General features: G+C 45.7%; 1 protein-coding gene and 1 long non-coding RNA gene across 3 annotated transcripts; both read right to left on the bottom strand.

The window, feature by feature from the left end:
* Positions 1-12664: 12664 nt before the first annotated feature.
* LOC122779681 lies at positions 12665-26363 on the bottom strand. Its single transcript, XM_044042255.1, has 4 exons — positions 23029-26363; positions 18829-19448; positions 15598-16392; positions 12665-15351 (listed from the first exon to the last, which is right to left on the bottom strand). The coding sequence occupies exons 1-4, from the start codon at positions 26361-26363 to the stop codon at positions 12665-12667; spliced, it is 7437 nt and encodes a 2478-aa protein (XP_043898190.1).
* On the bottom strand, positions 21290-22502 carry LOC122780168. 2 transcript variants are annotated; one of them, XR_006361662.1, is made up of 3 exons: positions 22275-22501; positions 22130-22198; positions 21290-21319 (listed from the first exon to the last, which is right to left on the bottom strand). It is a non-coding gene; the product is annotated as an uncharacterized LOC122780168 (long non-coding RNA). The 2 variants fall into 2 exon arrangements; XR_006361661.1 differs by lacking the exon at positions 21290-21319 and adding an exon at positions 21923-22051 and having other exon boundaries at positions 22275-22502.
* Positions 26364-27186: the final 823 nt, after the last annotated feature.

Below are 27186 nucleotides of genomic sequence, written 5' to 3'. Positions count from 1 at the left end.
GCCTGGGCCGTCAGGAGTCGGCCCTTGAAGAGGGGGTACTGTCACTCCGGCAGTTTGCCCCGCCCCCTCCTCTGCTGGCCTGCTGGCCCTGATTACACACACCTGCTGACAATTAAGCCATGTGCATTTTAAAAACTCTCTGTTCACCAGTATCAGTGCCAGTGTGTTTTCGTCCATGCCTGATCACCCGAGCTCCTTGTCACAGCCACAGATGCCACAAGTTTTGATCCTCTTTGTGAGCGACGCTTTTTCTTTGTAAGTTTTCTTAGCATAGTCTGTAAGTTAATACCTTAAGATTTATAGCCCCTTTTGTTTTCCTCCTTGGGAGAGATTTTCTGTTTGTTCATTTTCACAGCTTTTAGGAAACTCCAATCACTAGGATTGTGACTTACGTTTTATTAGTTAGACTGAGTAGATCTAATCATTTAGATTGCGTTTTGTGTTTGACCTCGTTTTTAGTTAGTTATTGATCGCCAATCAGTAGGATTGTGCTTTGAGTTAGTTTTCCTTTTGAAGTGCTTAGAGCCTTGTTTTTCCTCCGTTTGGAGAGTTTTCTGTTTTTTATGATAAAAATAGTCTGAGTTCGTTTCATCTTCGGAGTGAAGTTTTGTTTCCGCGTTTATAGTCCCGCAACGTTACTTTTGAAGAGCGTTGCGCTCCCCATTGGTTATAGTTTTTCATAGCCACGCTTTGTTTTCCCTCAGTAAGAGGATCTGCCTTGTGTTTTGTTAAGAGTGCCAATAAAGACGATAAAAGGCCTCTGCGTCTGAGTCCTCACTGTTCCGTCTTGTCACCTTCATACACAGGAGATTGAGGCTACTGTACAATGTGCCACCTGTTCATCAGAAATCATTCACATACACAGCCAAAAGGGGTTCAGTATCTTTCCCAGGGATACTTTAACATGTAGACTGAAAAGTATTGAGCATTTTTCAACAGCAGATAGATAATTGAATAAAAACTATTTTCACACTGTATTATTTCTTCTGAAAACATTATAAATAGACTACACAGAGAGCAGAAATCGAAGCAGCAAATCTTCAGCGTCTCCAGCACAACCTCAGTATCACTCTGGATGACACAGAACAGTGGGTTGAAGATGTGAAGCACTGGGCAGCCACTGGTAAGTAACATGATCGCCGGTGTGTCGGTTTGGTACTGTCATTCATTTGGTTTTCCAGCTCTGCTTGTTTCTGCTTTTCAAGAGAAACGTGGTGCTCATCAGGAAGAGCTCCAGAGAGAGAGATCGATGAGATCACCGATTCCCTCAGAAGGAAGAAGCATGAAAAATGACCGTGAAATTTACATAAAAACTATGTGAAATCCCTACAGAAAAGTATTGTAAACCCGAAAACATATATTTTTTGTGAAAATCACTGCAAAATTTTATAAACTATAAAACAGAACGTTTTGTTATTTTTACAACATGTGATTATAATCAAATTTATTTGTGAAAACTACAAATATTGGTAACAAAAACTGAGACATACTCTAATAATAACAAAACTATTTTGTTAATTTGACATGCACATATTGTTAAAACTACAGGTTTAGTCAGTTTTTATAATTACAACAAAAATATGTAAGACACTTCAACAAGTTTATGCTGTACTTTTAACATGATTGATGAAACAATGGAAATTGATGGAAATGTCACACAATAAATCATTGCGAACCTGAGAGCCTGCCTATATGCCTATTCACATATATATACTGTATATACACATATGTACATATACATACACACATATATACACATATATATATATATATATATATATATATATATATATATATATATATATATATATATACGCATACATATATACACATATATATATATATATATATATATATATAACCTGCTCGCTGGGAGGTTTACTATAAGAAACCCAGAGTTTCTACCTGTCTCCTCCCACATGAAGAAAGCAGTTAGACATGGATTGCCCATTCATTCGAAATCCAATCGACATCGAAGCCGTATTGATTAGAAATGCATTAAGTCGTGAGAGAATCTTCCGACCCAGATTAGACGTTTTATCATTTCCCGAGGATTTTCTTTTCGAACGCTACCACTTTTCATCCAACAGTATCATTTATCTCAATAACCTTCTCCGGCCATATATCACCAACCTCACACACCGTGGACGAGCACTCACATCAGAGCAAATTTTATGCGTAGCGCTACGTTTTTTTGCAAACGGCAGTTTTCTTTATAACATCGGGGATGCAGAGCATTACAGAAAGGCAACAGTGTGTAGAGCTGTGAGGAAGGTAACCCTCGCACTGAAACGCCTGTTACCAGTGATGGTGGTGTTCCCCGGACACAAACCTGTTCGCACCATCAAAGAGGAATTCCACAGGATTGCAGGTTGTGACTGATGTAGAAATCATATACTGTATGTGCTATATTTTTTCTGTTCTCTTTTGAAGGTGGCATTTCTTCTTCAGTGCAATATGAGTGACTCAGAGCGAACCTTCCTAGATGTGGCCATCATGGAAGTCTTACCAGAACTTCCAGCAGTTAACAAAAACATCCTGGAAGAGCACTTGCAGTCCATTGGAGTCGAGACATATGATGATCTACGGTTCGTAACGGAGGCTGATTTGATGACAGCATTAAGACCTGTACAAGCCACAAAGCTAATTTCCGTTTGGAAACGGAACTGTCAGTAAAAATACCACACACCACCACACAAAACACAACGATTCAAAATCAAAAGCAGACATGGACATTGTGTAATATATATGAGAGGCCTGGAAAATAATTAAAATTTGCTCTCGCACAACACTATATTCATACACACTACTCTACTCATATACACACATGCACACAACACTATTATAGTCGTATGCTCATACCATTCTACTAATACCCACACATACACCACTATACTCTCTTACAGACACTATTATACTCTCTTACAGACAATTTTATGCTCTCCCACACACTATTATACCCATACACACAACTATACTAAATTGTACTGTGAGAGTCATTATCTCTTTTTTTTTTAAATTTAAGGAAACCAAACTCCAGAGAACAGCTCACTGTCATCTGTGGAAGCCTCACCTACCCAATTGCTGTCATCGCTCTCTGTCTCCCCCCCAAGTTCATCGTCAACCTCCTCCAGCAGCCCAAGACTTGACACACAGTGGGAAAATTCCATCGACTAAATTTCCAGAGGAAGTGATGCATTCTTTGGAGGCCAGGCCCAAAACAGAGGAGGCAAATGATCCGGATTGTTGTGAGTGAGATGGAGAAATGCCCTCATGTAGGTAAAAAGCATTCAACTGATATTTTGAATAGATTTTATGTATAATATACAGAACATCTCTGTTTAAAATGCAAAGTTTTACTGTTCTACCACTTTAAATGAGTTTCTTGTAGAATATTTCCCTGGTAATTTTGTCATTTATTTGTGCACAATAAGCAAACTTTTTCAATGTTGTATTTGCATTATAATAGTTAGGGATGGTATCATTAGATCTTGAGATCTCGTCGCTGCTCTTTGCAGATGATGTGGTCCTCATGGCTTCGTCGGCCTGTGACCTTCAGTGCTCACTGGATCGGTTTGTGGCCGAGTGTGAAGCGGTTGGGATGAAGATCAGCACCTCTAAGTCTGAGGCCACGGCTCTTAGCAGGAAACCGGTGGATTGCCTTCTCCGGGTAGGGAATGACTCCTTGCCCCAGGTGAAGGAGTTCAAGTATCTTGGGGTCTTGTTCACGAGTGAGGGGACGAGGGAGCGGGAGATGGGCCGGAGAATCGGAGCGGCTGGTGCGGTACTGCATTCGCTTTACCGCACGGTTGTGACGAAAAGGGAGCTGAGCCGGAAGGCAAAGCTCTCGATCTACCCGTCATTCTTCGTTCCTACCCTCACCTATGGTCATGAAGGTTGGGTCATGACCGAAATTTGATTCCAGCCATCAATTAAAAATGTGTGAGCTACATAATGATCAACACTGAGGATTATGGTGGAACATGTGCAAAAATTATGATTCCTTTTTATTATGATTTTCAGGTCCATACAGACAGTGATAATACGTATCTCACTTCACATTTAGCCAACTGCAGTACAATCGTAGTACAAAATTGTACATACCTCCTGCCAAAATGGTATCAATGATGCACAGGACCAGAACATGTGAAAATGGTTTGCTTCGAGGCACCCACACTGTCGCCAGCATGCACAAGAATTTGTGTAGTAGCCTCTTTTGTGCTAGAGTGATAAAAAGCCTTATAAGGTTTTTCCAGCAAAATTCTTGCCATACAGCTGAGCTGGAAGTTTTTCATTGCATCTCACATAATTTCTCCCAATCTTTTTCATTCAAAACAAGGTTTCCTTCCTGTTCCCATTTTTGTTTTACATACAGTGAATCACATTTTGTTTGTTGTAACCCCTTGTAGATTCTTGAGATTAGCCTCTGGTTAGAGCCAGAACTATAAGCCTCTATAAACACTTTTAACAGAATATTGCCCCAGCCTGCATGTATACACCCCATCTGTACCCCATCTTGCACCAACATATTAATGGCCTCAATTGAGCAGCTATATGGTAATCTTTTAACAAGGGAGAGCAATCCCGCCCTTGTTCTTTGCCAATTATAAACTCTGGTATCTGATTCTTGGCTTCCGTCCTTGGCAAATAAACCTCGAAATATGCTTGTCCCCCTTCCAAAATTATTGGTCAGATATATCGAGTGGAAGTTTTGATTCTGTCACATCTGTTCTCTTTTCCAAAATAATGGTGAGCCTACGTACAAAGCGGCAACTTTTTGACCAGGTCATGCTGGTCAGGCGCATGGAAGAGGAGAAACCGCTCATTGTGAAGGAGATGACCCAGCATTATCAGTGCCTGAGAAAGGCAACTGACAAACAAGAAAACCTCCTTCATCACACTGACGAAAACATCAAGAATCATACTATGTTCTACAAATATTCCATTTGTTAAAGATGAGCATTCCCAGTGACTGACATTTTTTTTCTTAATCAAATCTGAAAGCCTTTCTAATAAGTCCAGCTTACTGTTTGTTTTTTACACAAAAACACAGCCTCAGAGTTTGGCATTCAAACTGCATTACATGTTTCCAACTTTGTCTGCCTAATTTTAAATCATTCTTCAATTTTCACTCTAGCTACTCCTATGGAAATGACAGGCTGGATACAGAGGACTGCACTGCTGTCTTTTACAGAAGAAAGACACTCTACAAAAGAAACTGAGTGCAGTCACCAGCACATATGCCCTTGTAGACGCAGACCCTGGTTCCTTTAATATGTTGGAAGAAGACATGGAGGACTGTGAAGAGGAACATTTATGGATGGGGAACACTGCGGTGGATGCGAGACATAAACAACTGCGCCGAAATTACCGGACCACTGACTGACCCGCCCAGTGGGAAAACTCCCGGTACTCCCGATGGCCAGTCCGCCACTGATATGAACACACCTTGACATATATGGTTTTACGCTGTCATCCTTGAATTTGTCTGGAGAAGTTCAAAATGATTGTATTTTCTATGCTGAAATGTGTAAACAAACGGTGACATCTGGAATAAATATGTCAGTTTAATCCATATCGACTGCATCTTGTCTACCTGTTTAATTTTAAAACTTCACAAGTTTGAGTTTATTTGCACATTACAAAGGAAAATTAAGCTCATAAACTCCATATTGTACAGGCGAATTGGCCACAAACTACACGGGGAAGAATGGGGACAGACACCTCCGTTATTTCTGTTGTTTCATTGTGTCCTTGCAGTATGTTCACAAGCTCTTAGAGAAAAAGGACAATATAAATATGGTAAATCTCCAACAGGTGTGGGGTTCATTAACACCGCGTCCCCTCTGAGCCTTTACATGAACCACAGATAAACGCAGAAATTGACCCTCGTTTCAAGCCGTTTGTTTCCTTAACCGGCGAGGAATCTGGTAAAGTACCAGTGACAATTCTCCGTGACTTCGTGTTTTTCTGATTTGCTAGTGTGGGGAATCAACATTTAAACCATTGTCAAGTTTAAAAGTGACAAGAGAAATGTTGATCGATGCAGAGAGAAATTATCCGTCTCTAACTTTGTGTCTCTCCTCTGTTGTAGCCGCCAAGGAGGATCGCCAACCTTGTGTGTTTTTTCTGGACAATGGTGTATTGATAAGACGGTGGAGTCCTGACTCCTGACTTGTGCCAACAGATTATCCTGCGCAAATTCTGAGTCTGGCACATGACCGCAGCTTAGCTGGCCACCTTGGTGTCAAAAAGACTACCAGATGTGGTGAAATATTGCTGCACCTGTCATACATGTCAGGTGGTAGGAAAGCCAAACCAACCTTTGCCTCCAGCCCGCCTGCATCAGATCCCGGTGCTTGGGGAGCCATTTGACCGAGTGTTGGTAGATTGTGTAGGACCAAATCCGGACATCAGTATATTCTGACGGTGATGTGGCCTGAGGCCATCCCACTGTGCTCGTTATGAGCAAAGCCGGTTGTGAAAGCTCTCACTAAGTTCTTTTCGTCTTTTGGTTTGCCTAAAACTATTCAGAGTGACCAAGGCACAATTTTGGCTGCCCAAGAACTGCCAGCAATATCACAGACAATGCAAGACCGGCAGCAGCAAACAGGAGATGGACAGTGCCCTTGATGGATGCCCAAGCCACCTCCACCAAGGCCATCTTCCGGTGCCTTGTCTGCAGAGGTTTGTAGCCTACATGATAAGGGAATACTCTGTATACAGCAGTGTTTAGGTTCATAACAATCTGTCACCTTTATGTTGGACTTTTGGTTTTAAAGCATGGGCGGCTCGTCATTATAGGCAGGTTACTATTCAGTTACTAAAATGTATATTTAATTTATAAATTTTCTGTTTGTGCTGCCTTTGACTGGGGTCAGGAGTTAGTTCCAGATTCTCTCTTTGTATGTCCAAGTAAGGAAAGAGGCACATTGAGATATATTTATGGACAAATACATTTTAATCTGGTGTGCATTAGCAGGTAACAGACAATGACCAAAACTATTGTAAATATTTGGATGGCATCATTGTTGCACCCTGCTGCAGCAGCCTGGTGGGGTGCACCGCTTGGATACAGCAGTGGGTGCTGAATTCCCCTCAATGCCCCAAATGCAGGGACAGTGACTTTGGTCAAACGTTTTTTGTGTTGAGTGTGTTGAGGAGGTGGTAACTGCCCTCCCTGATGTAGTTTCATAAGTTTTTGGGAATTCTTTTTTCATTCATAGTTTTGTTTTAATATGGTATTGGATTGTTCTTTCTTGAAATGTATATATTTGTTTTATTTGTTGACGTGTTATTGTTGCTTTGTCAACTTTGAGAGTAAATTGTTAGGAACTCTCACAAAGCTTGGACCCAAATGCACAAGACCAGAAACAGGAGAAGGGTTTAAAGAGCTTTATTAACTCCTTAATTCAGCAAACAAAAGGTGAGGTGGAGCAGCTCTGAAACAAAGGCTAAACGCTAAGCTAAACACAAGCTAACTTGACTTTGAACTGAGAAACAAACAAAAACCTTAGCTAGACAATAACAACAAAATATCTCTTTCTTTGTTCATAACATGAAGTGGCACAGACAAGACACACAAGATACGCTGGCAACAGGAAATGGGAGAAGGGAGTATTTGTAGGGAGTGAGGTTAATGAGCACCAGGTGAACACAATCAGGAAATCAGGCGACACAGAAAAAGACAGACAAGGTGCTCACAGGAAGTAGAGAAACCCCTTACCAAAGTAAAACAGGAAGTGGCACTGAACTAAAACTAACTAACACAAAATAAAACAGGAAGTGACACTGAACTAAAGCAAACTAACACAACTGCCGGTGAATGACATAAATGATGGTTTCCAAAACATGCATGGTCTCTTTTTATCTGTTATATTAAATGCTGGACGTGTAAGCACACATAATTTATGTGTTACTTATTTTGATTTACTGACCATTTCAGACCGGTAGATAGGGAGAAGATGGATGTGAGAAATATCCTGTGAGTGGCTGTGCTCTCCATGTTTCAGATGTGAGCTGTCAAAGATGTGTAGAAGATGACAGCAGAGTTAGGCCAGAAGGACATGCAGGTTTAAATCTGAGCTGAGGGTGAATGATAATGATATGAGTGACTGTGTGGTAAGTAAAGCCAGGTCCACTTTATTTTTTTCAATAGTCTTTATTGCTCCTCTTCCCTTCATGGAGGTATGGGTGGTTCTGAAATGATAAAACATACAGATAAAATACATGCTGTATACTACGGAGCCCTGGACATGACATGGTAAACAAATAAAATAAATTGTGGCCACGAAATAAGTATAATGTGCGCACGTTATACTTATTTCGTGGCCACGAAGTAGGTATAATGTGCTCACAAAATACTAATTGATAATATTATAATTCCTGGACACCTGGGTAAGCAAATCGAGCGGTGCTGTGTTGTTATTGTCGTTCCAGCACTGGTAAAGAAACCTGCCTCTAAATATTGTGTTTAAATGCCTCTCGGTAACAATGGTTCCTTGCAATGACAGACTTTTCTAAATGTCATTGTAGCTTATTCCTAAAACTCTATCATGCTATCTCTGTCCATCGTGTAGCTTTAGCCACTCTACTTCCACTACCTTTGACCTTAGAGAAGGTGCACTTGATTTGCTTAACTGTCCAGGAATGATAATATTATTAATCAGTATTTCGTGCACACGCTATTCTTATTTCGTGGCCACGAAATAGTATTTTGTGCGCACGTTATAGCTATTTCGTGGGCACAATTTATAAAAACATTTTTCCAGATGAATTGAATATCATTCAATACATCTGTATCAATAACCTGGATAATTATAGGCCTATGAGCAATCCAGGCATACAGCTCAATACTCTCATACTGCCACCTACTGGTAGAGAGGGTAAAATCACTAATCTGTCTCGTCTTTTTTTTTCTCGACTATCCTCTTGGCTTTCATTTTGAAGTATTTGCTTTTACTTCTGGGCCACCTGACTTCCTTTCCTTCATTTTGTTCCACAGATGGAAAGAGGCGAAACAAATGGTCAAAAAACAAAATTGGGCTGTTTATTTGATTGGTTTTCTCTTTTCTCGTTTTTTTAAAAAAAACACGTTTTTTTTTTGTTTTAGGTTCAAAACGAAGGGTTCAAAATGTAAATAATCGACAATTGTTCTCTTTCAATTTGTTTAGTCTCCTTTAGCCTAAGATGACAGCAAGCCACACACTCTTCTCGCACTCGGCACATAAATATTACGTCATAACTGTGCGCTACCTAGTAACAGGTAGATGACTGACTACCGTAAATTCTAGAATAACTGCGCCAACAAATTTAACTTAACAATCTCCACTCTCTTAAAAAAACAAACAAACTTGTAAATAAAGGTTAACACTCAATATACATGTGTGTTTTGAAAAATAACTATTTTTTGAACAGTCATTCATTTGATTATTTATTAACAGTCATTCCCAAGGTTCCACTTTCCATCCTTCAGCACTTTCAGAAGCAGCAGGGAAGAAGCAACCTTTTTTGTCAGACAGTCTACCAGCTGTTCCTTTGTAGCTGACCAGAGGACATGTTGGATCCTTGCTTTGGATTAGTTCTTTAATGCCACTTATTTGTAGTCTCAGTTGTTTCTCTGTCACAGATTTAGTGGACTTGATGGCATCCACAAGAGAGTAGTTGTCCGTGACACATATCGCCGGTAAGATGTCCTGTGAAACTTTTCCAGTGGTGAGTTCAGAGTAGAGGGAAGACAGAAATATGGCATTGTCAATCCCATCAGCAAGAGCAAGTGTTTCTCCGGCGAGAGTGTTCCGAACCACTCTCCTAATTCTCTTGGATTGCCAGCAGACAGATGAGAATCTCCCTTCCTTGCCCATCAGCACAATGAGATGTCCTACTTGTGTTCCACCGTCAGGTAGGTTTCCCATCAAGGCATCACTGTCTTGTTGATGTTCGAAAGCATTTACAAGAGTTGCTGCAGACAGGGATCATAACAGAGTCGACAAGCCCCTATCCATCTCCAATAGTTGTAGTCAGAAAAAAGACTAGAGCTGTTAGGATGTGTACAGATTACCGACTGTTGAATAGCCGAACCACACCCGACTAATATACAACACCCTGCATTGAGGATGCACTGAATGCCTTAACAGGGAGTCAGTGGTTCTCTGTGTTGGATTTGCATTCAGGCTATTATCAGATAGCTATGTCCGAAGAGGACAAAGAAAAAACGGCATTTATTTGTCCGTTAGGGTTTTTTCAGTTTGAACGCATGCCACAAGGCATCACTGGGGCTCCAGCAACCTTTCAGAGGTTGATGGAAAGGGCGGTAGGAGACATGAACCTCTTGCAAGTGCTAGTGTACCTTGACGACTTGATTGTGTTCGGAAAGACTCTTGAGGAACACGAATGCTCCTGTCCTGGCATTTGCTAATCCCCAAAAACCATACATTCTGCATGTTGATGCAAGCTTGAAGGGTCTTGGTGCTGTGTTGTACCAAGAGCACCCTGAAGGCCTGAGACCAGTTGCTTTTGCAAGTTGAAAGCTGAGCTCTGCAGAGAAAAATTACCCCATACATCAGTTGGAATTCTTGGGACGTCGTGGCAGTAGTCGACAAATTCCATGACTACCTGTATGGGGCAATATTCACTGTACGTACTAATAACAACCCGCTGACGTACGTGTTGAGTACAGCCAAGTTAAATGCAGTAGGGCCTCACTGGCTCGCTGCTCTGTCAACATATGAGTTTGATGTCCAGTATCGCCCAGGGCGACAAAACATTGACGCTGACCTGTTATCAAGAAATATGGTAGATGTAGATGGTGATGGTTGGGTGACTATACCTCAGTCTGGGGTCAAGACGATCTGCCAGAAAGTCTGCGTTGCAGGGGCTGACTACCGTATGCCTGTTTGTGTTGCACAGCTTGGGGCATCTTCCCACTGCATTCCTGACCTATATGCATTTCCAACACACATGGAGTTAAAGTCACTGGAACTCATAAGCAGAGTCTCAAGAGTGCTCAAGAGGATGATGAGGCCATTGGACCAGCCATGAAGTCACTTAAGGATGGATGCTGGTCAAGGGAGGTGAACATGAGTCCAGAGCTGCTCCATTGCACCAGATCAATAGCCATGGGCCTTTGGACTGTGGTGTGCATGGATTTCCTCTCCATGAAACCTGACTCCAATGGTGTAAGCAATGTGTTGGTGGTCACAGACCATTTTACGAGATATGCTCAGGCTTTTCCATCAAAAAGCCAGAAGGCCCCAGTTGGGGCAAAGATGGAGAAATACTTTGTGCACTATGGGCTACCATCAAGGATTCATTCAGATCAGGGGAGGGATTTCGAGAGCCGATTGATCAGAGAGCTGTTGACCTTGATGGGAATACGCAAGTCGCGTACAACACCGTATTATCCACAGGGAGACCCTCAGCCAGAAAGGTTCAACAGAACGTTGCTCTCTATGCTGCGTACGCTAGGCCGGGAGAAGAAGCGTACATGGAGTCAACATGTGCCTTACTTGGTCCATGCGTACAATAGTACAAAGTGTGACGCCACAGGGTGTTCACCATACCACCTAATGTTTGGGCGAGAAGCTAGGCTTCCTGTTGACCTATGCTTTGGGACGTCCCCAGATGGAATTGAAGATGCATGTCATACCCGATATGTCTCAAAACTGAAGGAAGACTTGAAGCAGGCCTACAAGCTAGCCTCCGATGCTGCAGACAAAAGGCATCAGAGAAACAGGAGGTTGTACGACCGCAGAGTTACCTTTCAGTCCATAGAGATTGGTGACAGAATTCTGCTCCGGAACTTGGGCCTAAGAGGCAAGCACAAACTAGACATTAAGTGGAATCCTGCACCCTATGTTGTTGTCTAGAAAATGTTAAATCTACCTGTGTTCAAGATCAAAAGGGAAGATGGACCATCAGGGACAAAGACCATCCATAGGGACCACCTTCTTCCTATTGGACAGTTTGTGAGTTTGACACCTCTGCTCTACATCTTTGTAGAGTGGCTCAGTGGTTAAGACCGGTACCCTGTGTGCGAAAGACATCATGGTCGCAAGTTTGACTCCACCCCTGGCCTAATTGTACCTAATTCCATTGTAAGTCGCTTTGGATAAAAGCGTCTGCTAAATGACATGTAATGTATTTCGCCCTTTCACTTGCTCCAAGTCTTATACAATCTCATCTGACATCAGATGAGTTGGCTTGCTGACAGGCTGGCTAACACTTTAAACTAGCAGACTGTAGAGTAAGCTGTGTAACAAATTATCAACATATATCCCCAGTACACATTCATTCACATTCATAGTATGCATGAAAGTACAGTAGCTTAGCTTTGAAGTTTAGCTAATTGTGAAAAAGCATAACCTACCTTTTATAACAACATTTGGGGGTAGAAGTAGCAGTAGATGGTATAGTGACTTGTTCTTAAAATAAAACAACAAAACGAACCAAAGCCACTTGAGGGGGCTGCTGTACTGGTACTCGTAGTAGTTGACGCGTCGTCTTCTGGGTCCAATGAATGAATTTACACACATGAGCGTCGTATGAAATCACCAACATTTATTAATCCAAACGGACAGTGGCGGCAGCGGTCAAAAAACTGTGTGCTTCCCCAGTCAGCAGCACACCTGCCGAGTAATTACCTGTTGCTCTATTTAACACCTATTTAACAGCGCCACAGCTGACGTGGAAATCTGTCGCCTTTCCGCTGGGAAGGCCGAATTCCTCTCCTCCATAACACCAGGACATCCTTCAGGAGGGGATCAGTTTCCTGCAAGGAACCAATGTCCAATGCAGAACGCCCAGGGAGAACGGAGACCACAGACTGAGTTGCAGAGGTCACAGGATCACACCGTGCGGCTTCCTGGAGAGTGCTGGGGACCAAAGTGCCCGTCCGGACCCGTCCGGCCAAACTGGAACCCGACTCATGCTTACGGGATAGTGCATCAGCATTCCTATTGCTGCGACCTGACCGGTATTTGATGTTAAAATCAAAGGCAGCAAGCTGGGCGGCCCATCTCTGCTCTGTTGCCCCCAGTTTGGCAGAGTGAAGGTAACTCAATGGGTTGTTGTCGGTGAAAATCACACACTTTTGCCCCAGCAAATACTCTCGAAATTTTTCAGTCATGGCCCACTTAAGCGCTAAAAATTCCAATTTCATGGAGCTGTTATTATCCATGTTACGCTCCGTGGGTCGGAGGCCTCGGCTGGCATATGCCACTGGTCTAACACCACCGTCAGTTTCCTGAGAGAGAACAACACCAAGGCCACTATGACTGGCATCAATCTCTAAAATGAACGGGCGTGAGAAGTCTGCATAAGTCAGCACTGGGGAGGAGACCAGCCTGGACTTCAAGGCTTCAAAACTTTCCTCACACTGCGGTGTCCATGCTGCACCAAGAACTTGTCCCGATCCTTTCTTGGACTTTGTACCTGTAAGATCTGCCACCAACTTGTGTAGAGGGCTAGCCAGTTTGGCAAACCCCTCCACAAAGCGCCGGTAATAGCTGGCGAAGCCCAAAAAGGAGCGCAGGTCGGACACCTGATGGGGACGCTGCCACTTGGCCACAGCCGCAATTTTTGCAGGGTCTGTGGAGACACCAGTGCTGGAGATAACATGGCCCAAGTAATTCACTCTCTCTCGGAAAAAGGCACATTTCTCCAACTTGGCTTTCAGGCCTTGATCTTGGAGCCGGCCGAGGACTAATTCCAGCCGCTGCAGGTGCTGTGCGACGGAGGATGAGAACACGATAATGTCGTCCAGATAAAGCAACAGTGACTGGCCCTGCTGATCCCCGAACATCCTCTGCATCAACCGCTGGAATGTGCTTGGGGCGTTACACAACCCAAAAGGCATTCGGTTGAATTCAAAAAGCCCAAACGGTGTGCAGAAAGCAGTTTTGGATTTATCTGCTTCGGAGACCGGTACCTGGTTGTACACGCTGGCCAAGTCTATAGTGGAGAACCAGCGGGCCCCAGAAAGTGCATCTAGACTCTCCTCGATCCGAGGTAAGGGGAAAGCATCCTTTCTAGTTTTACTATTCAGCAGTCGGTAGTCCACACACAACCGCAGACTGCGGTCCTTTTTCCGAACCAAGACAATGGGTGAGGCATATGGACTACTGCTCTCCCTAATAATTCTGGCCTCAAGAAGCTGGTTGATGTGAGTTTTTACTGCCTCATACTCGGAAGGAGGGATGCGCCGGTATCTCTGCCGGACTGGAGCGTCATCAAGAAGGGCTATATCATGCGAGATGAGGTCAGTACAGCCCAAGTCACCATCATGGGCTGAAAAGATGGAACTGTATTTGCTCAGTAAAGACCTCACTTCACTCTGCTGCTGCTCAGCCAATGCTGACAGGTCTATCGACTCAACCTTATCAGGTGCCAAACTGCTAGCCCCTTGGGAGGAAACACTAGCGGCGATGGACCTCACCTCTGTAACCCCTGTGGGTAAACTAACCACCTGGGCACCACTCAATGTACCAAGGCAAGTCCGCGGATGAAGAAGAATTTCGGTCATACCAACATTGACCACGGGGACGTGGGCTGTACCCCGACATGTTTTAACAAGGCAAGGAGATACAAGCAACCCAGCAGGCAAACTGGACTCCGAGGGCTCAAACAAGGCAACTTGATCAGGGGCTTGCTCAGGACAAGTACTGGCGACCAGCTTCATGACCTCTCCAGGTATACGCACTGGCCGTCTACCTCGAACCCTCACAGTACCAGCAAGATATTGTGGAGCATGAACAACCAGCTGGTGGCACTTCTGTAAGGCTTCCACGACTGGGTTTGGGGCCTGGGACACTAATGGAAGATCAAACAGGGAGGTACCATGAGTCCCAAAGAGCTCTCGATAGCATCGACGAAGGATATTCATCCCCAAGATCCCAGGAACAGATGACAGCGCCCCTGGGGGATCTTTAACTACCAGCACCCCACAATGGAGCATAACCTTACCACAAAAAGCCACATCCAGCTCCAGGTAGCCTATGTAAGGAATAGCGAGGCCATTAGCCGCCCGCAGCTCTAGCCAATTACAAGACAGGAGGCGATCATGACCCCAGTGTGCAAAATGTTCGAGGAAAAAGCTTTTCGTAATGGTGGACACCATGGACCCAGTGTCCACTAAGCAAGGAACAGTGACTCCACTGAAGGAAACATTCGGGCAAGACGACATTAACCCTGCAATCCCGCCATCTCTTGAGCCTGTAAGCTCCCCATCTGAGCGGTGGCTAGGAAGCTCAGTGGGTATCAGTTTTCCGACGGAGGAAAGGAATGGACAGCATGAGCAGTGGAACCAGTGACAGAGTTTGCACGAGCCCGAGGGGGAGCCCACTTTGCCCCACACTCACGAGCAAAATGGCCTGGCTTCTGACATCTTCGGCAAATGACTGGGCCATTGCGAAAGGCGTTTCCGGATGGTTGGGGAGCCGGCAAAGAGGCTACAGTTCGAGTGAGCTGGTCAAGCTGCTCCTTGACGCTTGACCAGCGCTTCAAGAGTTGCATTAATGACGCTTCATGCACTCAATTCACTCAAATCTAATTCACTCAAATCTGGCTGTGTTGGAGTAACACAAGGAGCTGGCAGCGAACTGCCCTGGACTCCATACTGGAGACCATAAGCTGTGGGGAGAGAATGACTTCGTCCCCTAGAACCCCCAGGAAGCCCCTCCCTCTCCCGCCTGATGGCCTCACAGCGCACGTCCAGCAGAGTAGCAGTAGGCTGGCGTCGGACCAGTTGCTTAAGCTCCCGGCAGAGGGCACTGTCGAGGACATGCTCTATAAACTGGTCAAGAAGCAGGACACCTGCATTGGGAATATGGTCAGGTGCACACTGCTGCACCTGTTCCATTAAAGCCATCAGGGCTAAGGAAAACTCCTGCAGAGTCTCGTCCTCGAGCTGCTTCCTGGAAAATAAGGCTTGTTGCAGAGTGACATACGACTGAGAACAACCATATATCTCCCTTAAAATAACCAAAATCCGAGCTGGATTCCCTCGCTCTGTACTAGGACGAAACCTGATTTCCTCCTTTGCTTCTCCCTCCAAGTGGTCAAGGATGAACAAAGCCTGGTCAGCAGGAGAAAGGTGGCGAGCACGCACGCACGCCTCTATCTCCTCTATCCACTCTGCTATTCCGATGCCCGTCTTACCATTAAACCGAGGGCACCTACGGTCCCTAGGTACCACAACCAATCGCTCAGTAACAGCAGTAGCAACACCAGCGAGTGGGGTAAAGCTAGCTGGACCAAAGGAGCCTGAAACACCACCGCTAGGACCCCCACTGGAAGCAGCGGCCCTCTCCTGAAGCAGCCGCTCATTATCTGCTTTAAGTTGCAACACCAAGTCCCTGAGCTGTTGTACCTCTTCCTCCATACTGGCAGGAGAAGCTGAACCAATGCTTCCAAAATTGACGTAGTTGGTTAAGGCTTATCTGAAACAGATACTGCTGTTTTTGGTTCTAATCTATTAATACACAAAACGACAACCGAGGCTCACTACCTGTAAGAAAACAACAAGAACAAATAATTTCAAAACCAATGAGGGAAGAAGAAAAAAAAAAGAAAACCAAACAACATAAGAACCACGTCTCTGTCCTTTAACTGTGTGTCTATCCTGCCGACAACACCAGAATGTGGCAGGACCAAGGGGAGAAGACCAGCGACAACGCCACCTGGGGGAATTTCGCCCCCAGGAAATATAGAATAAAACCTCTAAAAGGGCAACACAGGTTCGTCGACACACAGGACAGAGAGCGGGTTCTATGTTACAAAATATATTTTATTTTATTTAACATATAATGTTTCCTAACAATAAAAACAATGCTTCCAAAGGCAAAACCAATAATAATATAAGAACAGGACTGGGGCTTACCACAGCGGCAGAAAATCAAAAGGGGCAAATCCAACACAACACCACCCGTGACACAACACACCAAACACGGACTCGTGAAAAGATACCACCACCAGGGAGTTGGGCTGCCGCACGTGTCAACCCACAGCACTTAATTACTCGAAAATAATACTAAGAAAATACACACCAACAACAAACAAACAAACAAACAAACCCAAAATATATAAACACTTAAATCACAACACGACCAATATAACACATCTTAAATTACATCCAAATTAATCTAATAACGGAAAATCATAACTACTAAACAAACATAAACAAAACCAACTAATAAAGATCAACTCAACTCGACAAAGAAATCCACAAAAAGAAAGAAACAAAACACATACTATAATAAAGAAAAATAAACACAAAAAAACAATACTCTATTAAATGGCGGTGCCTGCTGGAGCTATATTAAAAACAGTAGGCCCGGCCGACGACAGTGGACGGAGTCAAGGACGGCCGAATAATTGCTCCTACGGACACAGTCCTAATTAAAACGGTCAAACCAAAAACAGCAGTTCTGTTCCAGACATGGCGGCCGATGACCGGCAAAACCCTGGACACAGAGGTGGCGAACAGTCACCCAGGCAACCCTCAACGCGGAGCGCTCCACTCTCCCAGCCCACAGCCGCACCAGTTGCGCTACAAGAGGGCGAAACAATACTCGCTAAGTGTGCCGGGCTGTGCGGGCATCTACAGGCAAGAGAAGTGCACAGGCACCTACCTGATAGTAGCGGAGACAGGACACAGAGGCGCGCCGTACACGCAACGCCAAACAATTCACGGCACCAACGCCAAACCGGAAGTCACTCGCCGGAAGCATAAAGGGCGCACGATCTCATCCTAGCTGTATTTGTACGCCCCTCGGCCTGTCAATCACTGCCGGCTCAATCACGATTTGGCTACACATAGGTTTGTATTATTTGGTCTCCCCTAATGGATTTAACCTGGATTGGCAGAATGGACAAAATGCAACCCTCCTTTCCGGCCCCTGTATGACCACAAGTTTCTGAAGAGGGTGGTTTGACAGGTCCTGTTTCTTTAAAGTGTTCACTTTCTGTTCTGGTTCTCAGCCTTTCAGAAATATGAAGCACTGTAGGGTGATTCTGACCACACTCTTTGCAAGTTAGACGCCTGTCGCAATCCTTGCTCATGTGTCCACTACATAGGCTGCCAAAACACATCCTTTTTTCCTTCAGAAAGATAATTTTGTCTCGATGCTTCTTCCTTTTCAGCTTTGGACACTCCTCCAACGTGTGAGACTGGGCGCAACAGACACATGCATTTTAAGACCTTTCCATTGAGTCCTGCCTCTGTGGGATTGAGTATGAACCTTTGGTTGTGTCAACAGTAACTGTAGTGGCAAAGCTATCACCTCTGACTCTGCTGAACTTGGACTGAGACCTGAACTTGTTAACACTCTTTGATGCAGATAAACCACTTGTCGTGTCCTAAATGTCCCCAAAGAGTGGATCCAAGATGATCTTAACTTGACGTTCAATGAATGAAACAAGATCTTTAACCCTCCTGTTGTCCTCATTTTCTGTATACACCCTGTGTCCTCTTCACTAAACCCCTAATATAAGCAGCTTAATTGAATTTAAACACCAAATTTCATCTTGCTTGAAGAAACAACTTGTCATTCACCACAAAATGTGTGAATAACTAAGTTTTCCCTCTTCACGTCATTTTTATAGCTTAAGAAAAAAAATGTGCAAAAAGGATGCATTTTTATTCATTCCAATGACTCTTTCTTTTCTTTCTCCAGTGAACAATTGAAGACAATGTACAATACAAAAATATGAAAAATAACATAACCCATTCAACTAATTGGCACATGTAGGGCAGTATGCAAGTGCGCAGCCTTTGCAGATATATTTCTTACACCTGCAGCACACAGTCCTTCTTTTGAGGGCAGAACTTACATCTCTTCCTCTTACTTGCCCTAGCTGGAGAAGTGGCTGTGGTAGCTGGATCCTCAGGTTGATCAGGAGCTCCTGCACTCTGAATAGCTTTCCCAACTGTTGCTGAGGCTTCTGTGCGGGGGACATGCTTCCTTCTTTCAATGAGTGGAATTACAAGTGCCTTTCCCAGCTGCTCCAGGAACACCCTCCTCTTGTTCTGTTTACGAGACATCCAGGTCGGGTTGATCTCTCTCCAAATCACAAAGGCATTGTAGGAGGAAACATCAATGATGTTGTGGAAGATGACCAGGGGCCAGCGAGCAGTCATCCTTCTGCAGCTGTATGTTCCAATCACCTTATCTAGGTTGTCCACACCTCCCTTGTTGCCGTTGTAGTCTAGGATGATGACTGGCTTCCTGTCCTCACGATCGCTAACGTCACCGTCTGTGTGCAGTGTGCTCAGAAGAACTACATTCTTGTTTTTCTTAGGGAGGTAAGTAACTAGAGTGGTGGTGGGCGTGAAGGCAAACTTTGATGAGAAAACCTCTCTCTCCTTTGACGCAAGCAGTGCAGGTGGGAGCTCAGGCTTGTTCTTTCGAACTGTACCAACCATGGTGATCTTCCTCTTCAGGAGCTGCTGTCTGAGTTTATAAGATGTGAAGAAATTGTCACATGTCAGATTGTGACCCCTCAGTCCCTCTGTCACATCAAGCACAACTCGCATCCCCTGGTTCTTCTCTGGCCATCCACTGGTCGGCTGAAGACCATGTTATTTTGCCATTTTTTGAAAGGAAAGTCTCTCTTTCAGCTTCAGGATTTTCTTCTTCTTCTGAAGATGATTCATCATGCTCTGGGTTGTATTCCTCCCCATCTTCTTCTTCTGATACATCCTCCACTTCCTCTTCTGATCAGAGTTGTCTTGCTGGACATCTGAAAAAATCAGCTCTAGAGCCTCTTCAGCGTTATAACGCACACTCATGGCTTCAGCACAGACAGAATTCGGGGCCCTGTCATCTGCAGCACCTTTATAATCTTTGGAAATCCACAGAAAAAGAGCTCTGCAGTCTGCGAGAACGCCTTTGCGTTGTTTACTTCTGCTACTGTCTTGTTCACGTCTACTACTAATTGATCTGAGACTGATCAAAGGCACAGTAGTCCGCGAGAAGACCACATGATTTGTCTTGTTTACTTCTGCTACTGATTGACTAAAACAACTAAAACATTGTAACATTCTGTGGTGTGTAAATGGTGTGACCTTGATTTCAACTCTTTTTCCCTCACAGGTCATTTTGACTTTGTACAGCTTACATGGAAATGTGAATAAAAGCAACATTTCACTTTTCACTAGGAAAAGTCATAAAATTTCAAGTTAAAAAAATATCATTTAGGGGATTTTTTTTTGGTTTTTTACACAGTGGCGGGTAATTTTGACCCGAGGACAACAGGAGGGTTAAAGCAAGCTCTGCGATTGCACCTCTCCAAGATGTCATGTGCTTTTGTCCTCCATTTTTCTCTGGCTTTAAATGGCAATTTTGTCATGTTGGTTGGCATGTCTAGTTCTTGCATATAGTGAAGCTCCTCCATCACGTTGCAACAACCACGCAAAAACGGAGAAAAGGCTTGTAGCGATTTCACACCCTCCGATTTCACTGTAGGCCAAGCCAGAGCCTTCCTTATATAAGCTGCAGCAATCCTGTATTCATTTCCAAAGTGTTCATGTAGAAGCTCTTTAGCCAGCTGATAACCTCTGCCAGGAATCATGTGCTGACAGCTCCTCACCAATTCTCTGGGTTGACTGCTCCAAAAAATACAGACAATCAGTTTCTTTAGCCTTTGATTCCACTCCTTGCTCAAAAGCTCTGATGAAGTTTCTGTACATCGAATACTGGAATGGCTCGAGATGGTAAGGACAGTAAGCATTGTTGTTGAACAAGAGCTGCTGTTATTTCATTCTGCTTATGCATTATGGTGCGTAGATCTCCATGCATTTGTACAGAATGTGGATGCAGTTGCTCAACTGATGCAGGCTGCTCCTTATTTATTGGTAAATAAAGAGTTTGATGCTGTGTGTCTCCATATTGTGGTGACACAAGGGTTATTACTATGCTATACACCAAATACCAACAACGCCACCTTGGGTTCTGGCCAAGGACCAGTAGTAAAGGTCGACTAGTACCTTCAGAACAAAAAGACACTCAGGTTCGTTTACTCAGGGAGGGAATGAGACGGAGTTCAATGATCATACTAACAATTTATTATTAAAACAATCATGAGATTGGCACTGTAACAAAAAAAGAAAAGAGAGCCCAAATAAAAGGGGGATGTAGTCTGAGGCTTACCGGCTGGAGGAGGGGTTTGGTAGGGGAAGTGACATCCAAAAGAAAAAGGGGGACACCCCACACACACAGCAAAAGGTGACGTGTAAACAAAGAAAATCTTAAAAAGGGATCACACAGCACACAGGACCACCACCACCCAGGAAAACCACCACCACCACCGTCGGCCTTCAGCGCTAAGGGGAGAGGAAAACACAATTAAACGGGCTCAAATTTAAGGAACCAAATGTAAATGATCAATTGATAAACTGAAAAATGTTAAATTATATTAATAAATCAACCAAACAAGAAACAAAAGAGTCTCTGGCCAGAGATAAACTCAACAATTAACCAGTTTGACAGTTTTAACTCAAATGAATCATATTAACATAAGTTCAACCATTAAACAAAGAGTAAATAAATAAACAATTCAACCAAACCTTGCCGGATTACACTTAAAACACACACACACACACACACACACAGTTCACAATCTTATAGCGAGTGACTGAGAGTTCGGGCAGACTCGTAGCATCCAGTACGAGTTACAGTCACACATACACGCACACACAATGCAATCACACGTAACAACGGTAAACAGGTTGACCACAGGCGGCCGACCGGATCGGAACCAGGCCGTCGGAGCAACAGTCACAGAGCAACAGGACAGCGGCAGAACAGCGGCAGAACAGCGGCGAAGCAGCGGCGAAACAGCGGCGAAACAGCGGCGAAGCAGCGGCCAAATAGCCGTAGTTAATAAGCTGTGTTTACACTTGGCGTTGGCGTTAGCGCTAGCTTTAGCGCTAGCCTTAGCGTTACAGTTACAGTTATAAGTCCGGGTGCATTAGCATCCCGTCCAAAGAGGGAGAGGGGTGAAGAGATCAGTCGTGGCAGGGAAGACAGCCACCATGCAGCACACAACCAGCAGACTGTTAGAGGGAGAGGAGCGGAAGAGGAGCTTAGCCCCTGGCTACAGCAGCAAACAACATAAGCATGTCATCACTCACCAATGCTCTGGTTGCAGCAATAAACACCGCCCACGAACGATCGGCTCGACCGCGGTGAAGACGCCGGATCTATCAGGGAATGACGGTTTTAATTGAATGAAACACGGACGAATATACACAAAACAGCAGGGCCATCTGTGCTTACCTGTGCTCGGATGCTAGCGGCACATACAACGACCCGGGAGCGAGAGATCAGGAGGAGGGACACAGCCTACTTTTCTCCCCTCTGTAAGCGCAGTGATTGGCTAATGAGGCAGAGCGGCCGGAGTGCAGTCAAACCAACTAAATCAGTGGTGCCTCATACCACTACAATCCACCCCTCCATTTTCATCGTCGACCCGACGATGCACTTAAAGATCTCAACTCTATGACCATGGTCTAAAGAAAGCAGACACAGCACTTGACTGAACGGCTGAAGGCCCCTCCTGAGCAACCTCGTTGGCAGGCCTGGGTAAGTGATGAAGGTTTGAGTGGTGTCCAGCGGTAGATCGAGTGGTCCGTCGCCGGACAACTTCATCATTCCCTGAATGAGGGACGGCCAAGGGAGCGGCGCCTAGGAAAGGGGACTGTGCCGTCGAGTGGGCAGGAAGTGCTGAGAGTAAGGGTACTGCACGTAGCTCAGCGGTGTTACTGCTCCCAGAAGAGGGAGAGACTGAAGAAGTCAAAAGAACAGGGTGCAACGGGACTGTCGAAGCTACGGGTATTGCTGGTGCCGGTTGGGCTTCTCCAGCAGAGTGTTCAGGTGATGGGGGAAGGGGATCCCTTACCACAGCCATCAAGTCCTCATCGTCAGATGAGCTCTCAGACACTGCCGGACAGCCAAGGGGGATGGGAAGAAGAGCAGGGTTGTCGCCTGAAGCAGCCATCCCAACTATGGCTTTAAGCAGCGTTCGATGTACCTGTTTGATTTTGGCAGGGTCATCAACTGTAGCAACTCAGCAACTGTATACACTGCACCATTGCCAGGGGGAGCTCTAATCACTCGATGCACCACCGGATTCCACCTGTCTTGGATCTTATGACGACCCTTCCAACCAAACTCCTTTAGAATCACTGACTGGCCCACCACCAGCGGTTCTGACCGGACAGATTGGTCATGGTTTTCCTTCCGGCGTTGGGCTGCCTCCCTCAGCCGGTCTCGGACGCCGTCAAAAGCCACGTGTAACCGGGTCTGATGCTCTCGGACCCAGTCATTTACTGTCCCATCAACAGGATCCTGCACTCTTCCCAGCAAAAAGTCAACAGGGAGCCTTGCCTCACGACCAAACATGAGGAAAAACGGAGATTCCCCAGTAGATTGATGCGGTGTGGTGTTATAGGCATACAGTATCTGAGGTAGACAGGAGTGCCAGTCACGCTTTCTAGAGGGAGGCAAAGTACGCAGCAAGTCATGAAGAGTGCGATTAAAACTCTCACACTGACCATTACCTGCTGGATGGTACGGTGTGGTGCGAGATTTTTCGATGTTGTAAAGACCGCACAACTGTCGAATGAGTGCACTTTCGAAATTGCGACCCTGATCGGAATGAATGCGTGCTGGAACACCAAACTTCGAAAACCACTCTGTGACGAGAACTTGTGCCACTGTAGAGGCACGCTGGTCACGAGTGGGAATGGCAAGTGTATATTTGCTGAAAACATCTGTCAGCACAAGGACATTCTCCAGCCCGTTATGGGTTGGTTCAAGCATGGTGAAATCCATTGCCAGGATTTCATTAGGCTCTGAAGCAAGCAGATGTCCCATGAAGCTACGAACAGGTGGCCCAGAGTCCTTAGCCACTTGACACCGCTCGCAGGTTTGACACCAGCGCTTCACATCAGACGACATCCCTGGCCAATAGCACCGCTGCCTGAGCAATTCCAAAGTCCTGCCCACCCCCTGGTGCCCGTGATTTTGGTGGACCTCCATGAGGACTTTGTCCCTCAGAGCAGCTGGCAAAAGTACCTGGAAAACCAGTTCTCCCCCGTCAGAGCGAGAGACCTGCCCGTACACCAATCCGGCCCGTTCAACCAATCGCTCCCACTGCTTAAGAAGCACCAAGGCTGGTGGAGAGAACTGCTTCCGCTCGTCATAATTCGGGTATCGTTTCTGCTGCCAAAACACAAGAACTTCCTGGGTCACAGAATCAGCTCGCTGAAGTTCTCCAATATCTGCAGGCAGATGCGGAGGCAAGGCCTGAACAGCAGCCTGGTAGGCTGTAGGCCCACTGGCCTGGAGAGCCTGTTGCAATGGCTGAGGAAGTGATGTACCAGAGACAAGGGTCTCAAGGTCCGTGGTTCTGGGAGAATGCAAGCGAGACAGAGCATCTGCATTTGTGTTACTCTTGCCAGAACGGTAACGGATCTCAAAGTTAAATGACGCGAGTTGGGCTGCCCAACGCTGCTCCAGGGCTCCAAGCTTCGCCGATGATAGATGGCTAAGGGGGTTATTGTCTGTGAAAACAAGACATTTGTGGCCAAGCAAGTATTCACGAAATTTATCAGCCATAGCCCATTTTAGTGCCAGAAACTCCAGCTTCATGGAGCTATAATTGACAGGATTGCGTTCAGTCGGCCTTAAGCTACGACTGGCAAAGGCTATGGGCCGCACTTTTCCTTCTTGCTCTTGGGAAAGCACTGCGCCCAGGCCTCCATGGCTTGCGTCGACCTCCAAGATAAAAGGAAGGGAGAAGTCAGCGTATGCCAGCACAGGTGCGGTGGTGAGCTTAGATTTTAGGGCTTCAAAACTCCGCTGATGTTCTCCTGTCCATTTGTCCACGACTGGTTCAGACCGTCTAGACTTGGACCCCACAAGTTCAGCTACAAGGCGATGGAGAGGGGCAGCCAACTTGGCAAAGCATTCCACAAAACGACGATAGTAGCTTGCGAACCCGAGAAAGGACCGCAGCGCCAAGATGGTGGTGGGAGGCTGCCAGTTGGCCACCACCTCAAGCTTGCTCGGGTCGGTGGAAACACCTTCGGCCGACATAATGTGGCCCAAGTAACGCACCTCCTGTTGGAAAAAGGAGCACTTTGACAACTTGGCCTTCAGGCCCTCGTGTTGTAAGCGCTGCAGTACCACTTCCAGTCTCTCAAGATGTTGTCGAAAGGAAGATGAGAAAACAACAATGTCATCCAGGTACAAGAGCAGCGACTGAAACTGCTGATCTCCAAAAACACGCTGCATAAGTCGCTGGAAAGTGCTGCACGCATTACACAACCCAAAGGGCATGCGGTTCCATTCAAAGAGTCCGAAAGGAGTGCAAAAAGCTGTCTTGGGTCGGTCAGCCTCTGCCACTGGGACCTGATTGTAGCCACTGGCTAAATCCAGAGTGGAAAACCATTGGGCTCCTGTGAGTGCATCCAACGACTCCTCAATCCGAGGGAGAGGAAATGCATCTTTTCGAGTGCGGTGGTTAAGCTGCCGATAGTCTACGCACAAGCGCAGACTACCATCCTTCTTTTTAACCAGCACAATCGGTGAAGCAAACGGACTACAACTTTCCCTGATAACCTGTGCACCAAGCAACTGATTAATGTGCTCCTTGACTTCGTATTCTGATGGCGGAATACGTCGATAGCGTTGATGGATGGGAGTGTCGTCAAGAAGAGGTATTTCATGTGCTATCAGGTTGGTGCACCCCAGGTCTCCATCGTGAGCGGAAAAGACAGAAGCATATTTCCAAAGAAGATGTCTGGCTTCCTTCTGTTCTTCGGCTGGCAAAGCAGATAGATCAACCACATCTATTTGGTCTTGCAGTGTGGGAACCACAGCTTGGGATGCAACAGTGGCCAGATAAGATGGAACCTCCTTAATACCAGAAGGTAAGCTCACCACGCAAACTTCACGCAATGCACCGACCTCTGTACGAGGGTAAAGCAGCACATCAGATGTTCCCACATTCACAACAGGTATATACACAGTACCTCCCTCAACTCGAACCAGTGCTGGAGATGCAAGCAGTCCAGCGGGGAGACCCCGATCTAAGGGCTCAAAGAGCACAGTAGTCCCAGAATGCTGTGCAGAACAGGTGGCTGGAACAAGCTGCATGGTTCCACCAAAGATGCGGAAAGCTTTCTTGCCTCGCAGCTTAACCTTGCCAATAGCATCAGAAGAGGAAGTCAGAGAGGCTTGATGGCACCTCTGCAATGCCTGCACCACTGACTTTGGTGCTTCAGTGACGGTGGCTAACTTAAACAGGGCAGAGCCATGTTGCCCAAACAAGGTGCTGTAGCACCTTCGTAAAATGTTCATCCCCAAGACACCCGGGGCAGGAGGAGATGCATCAGCTGGAGGGTCCTTGACCACCAATAACCCACACCCTGGCAAAATCCTACCACAGAGCTCGACTTCGAGTTCCAAGTAACCGAGGTATGGGATGGGCAATCCATTGGCGGCTTGAAGCTGAAGCCAATGGCAAGATTTAAGTTTCTCTTGGTCCCAAGTCTCAAAGTATTGCCGAAAAAAGCTTTCTCTGACCGTGGACACCATGGACCCAGTGTCCACTAAACAAGGAACTGTTACTCCCCCCATAACCACATCCAGGTGTGGACAAGTGCTGATTAGCTTAGCTTCTCTCCGATCCCCCCACAAGACAGGTGAGCCAGTGGCAACTCCCCCCGAACTTTGACTCCGCAGTTCGACGGGCGCTAGTTTCCCGAATGCTGAGCTGGATCCCGCCGAGAGACTGGTCGGCTGGAAGCAGACACTGAAGGTTGAGGAGGGACACGCTCTCCTCTGCACTCCCTGGCAAAGTGGCCAGGCTTTTGACACCGCCGGCAGATTACCGGATCACGGTAAGAATAGTTACGCTGCTGACTGATCTGCAGCTGAGCAAGAGTTTCAGTAAGATGTTTAAGCTGTTCCTGTTGGAGCTTCAACATTTGTTTCACCTCCTGCAGCTCTGAAGCCTGGGGTGGACTAGCCACTAAAGAAGCAGTCTGGACGCCACACTGCAAGCCCATCAACAAAGGAACTGAGTGGCTCCGGCCACGCACACCCCCTGGTAATCCCTCTCGCTCCCACCTAATTGCCTCCGCCCTAGCATCCAGCAGAGAGACAGTAGGCTGCCTGCGTA

Source organism: Solea senegalensis, linkage group LG13 (assembly GCF_019176455.1).
Source record: "Solea senegalensis isolate Sse05_10M linkage group LG13, IFAPA_SoseM_1, whole genome shotgun sequence".
In the NCBI taxonomy this organism is placed as follows: domain Eukaryota; kingdom Metazoa; phylum Chordata; class Actinopteri; order Pleuronectiformes; family Soleidae; genus Solea; species Solea senegalensis.
Note: the sequence above shows the minus strand (reverse complement) of the source record. Positions and strands in the feature narration are given on the sequence as shown.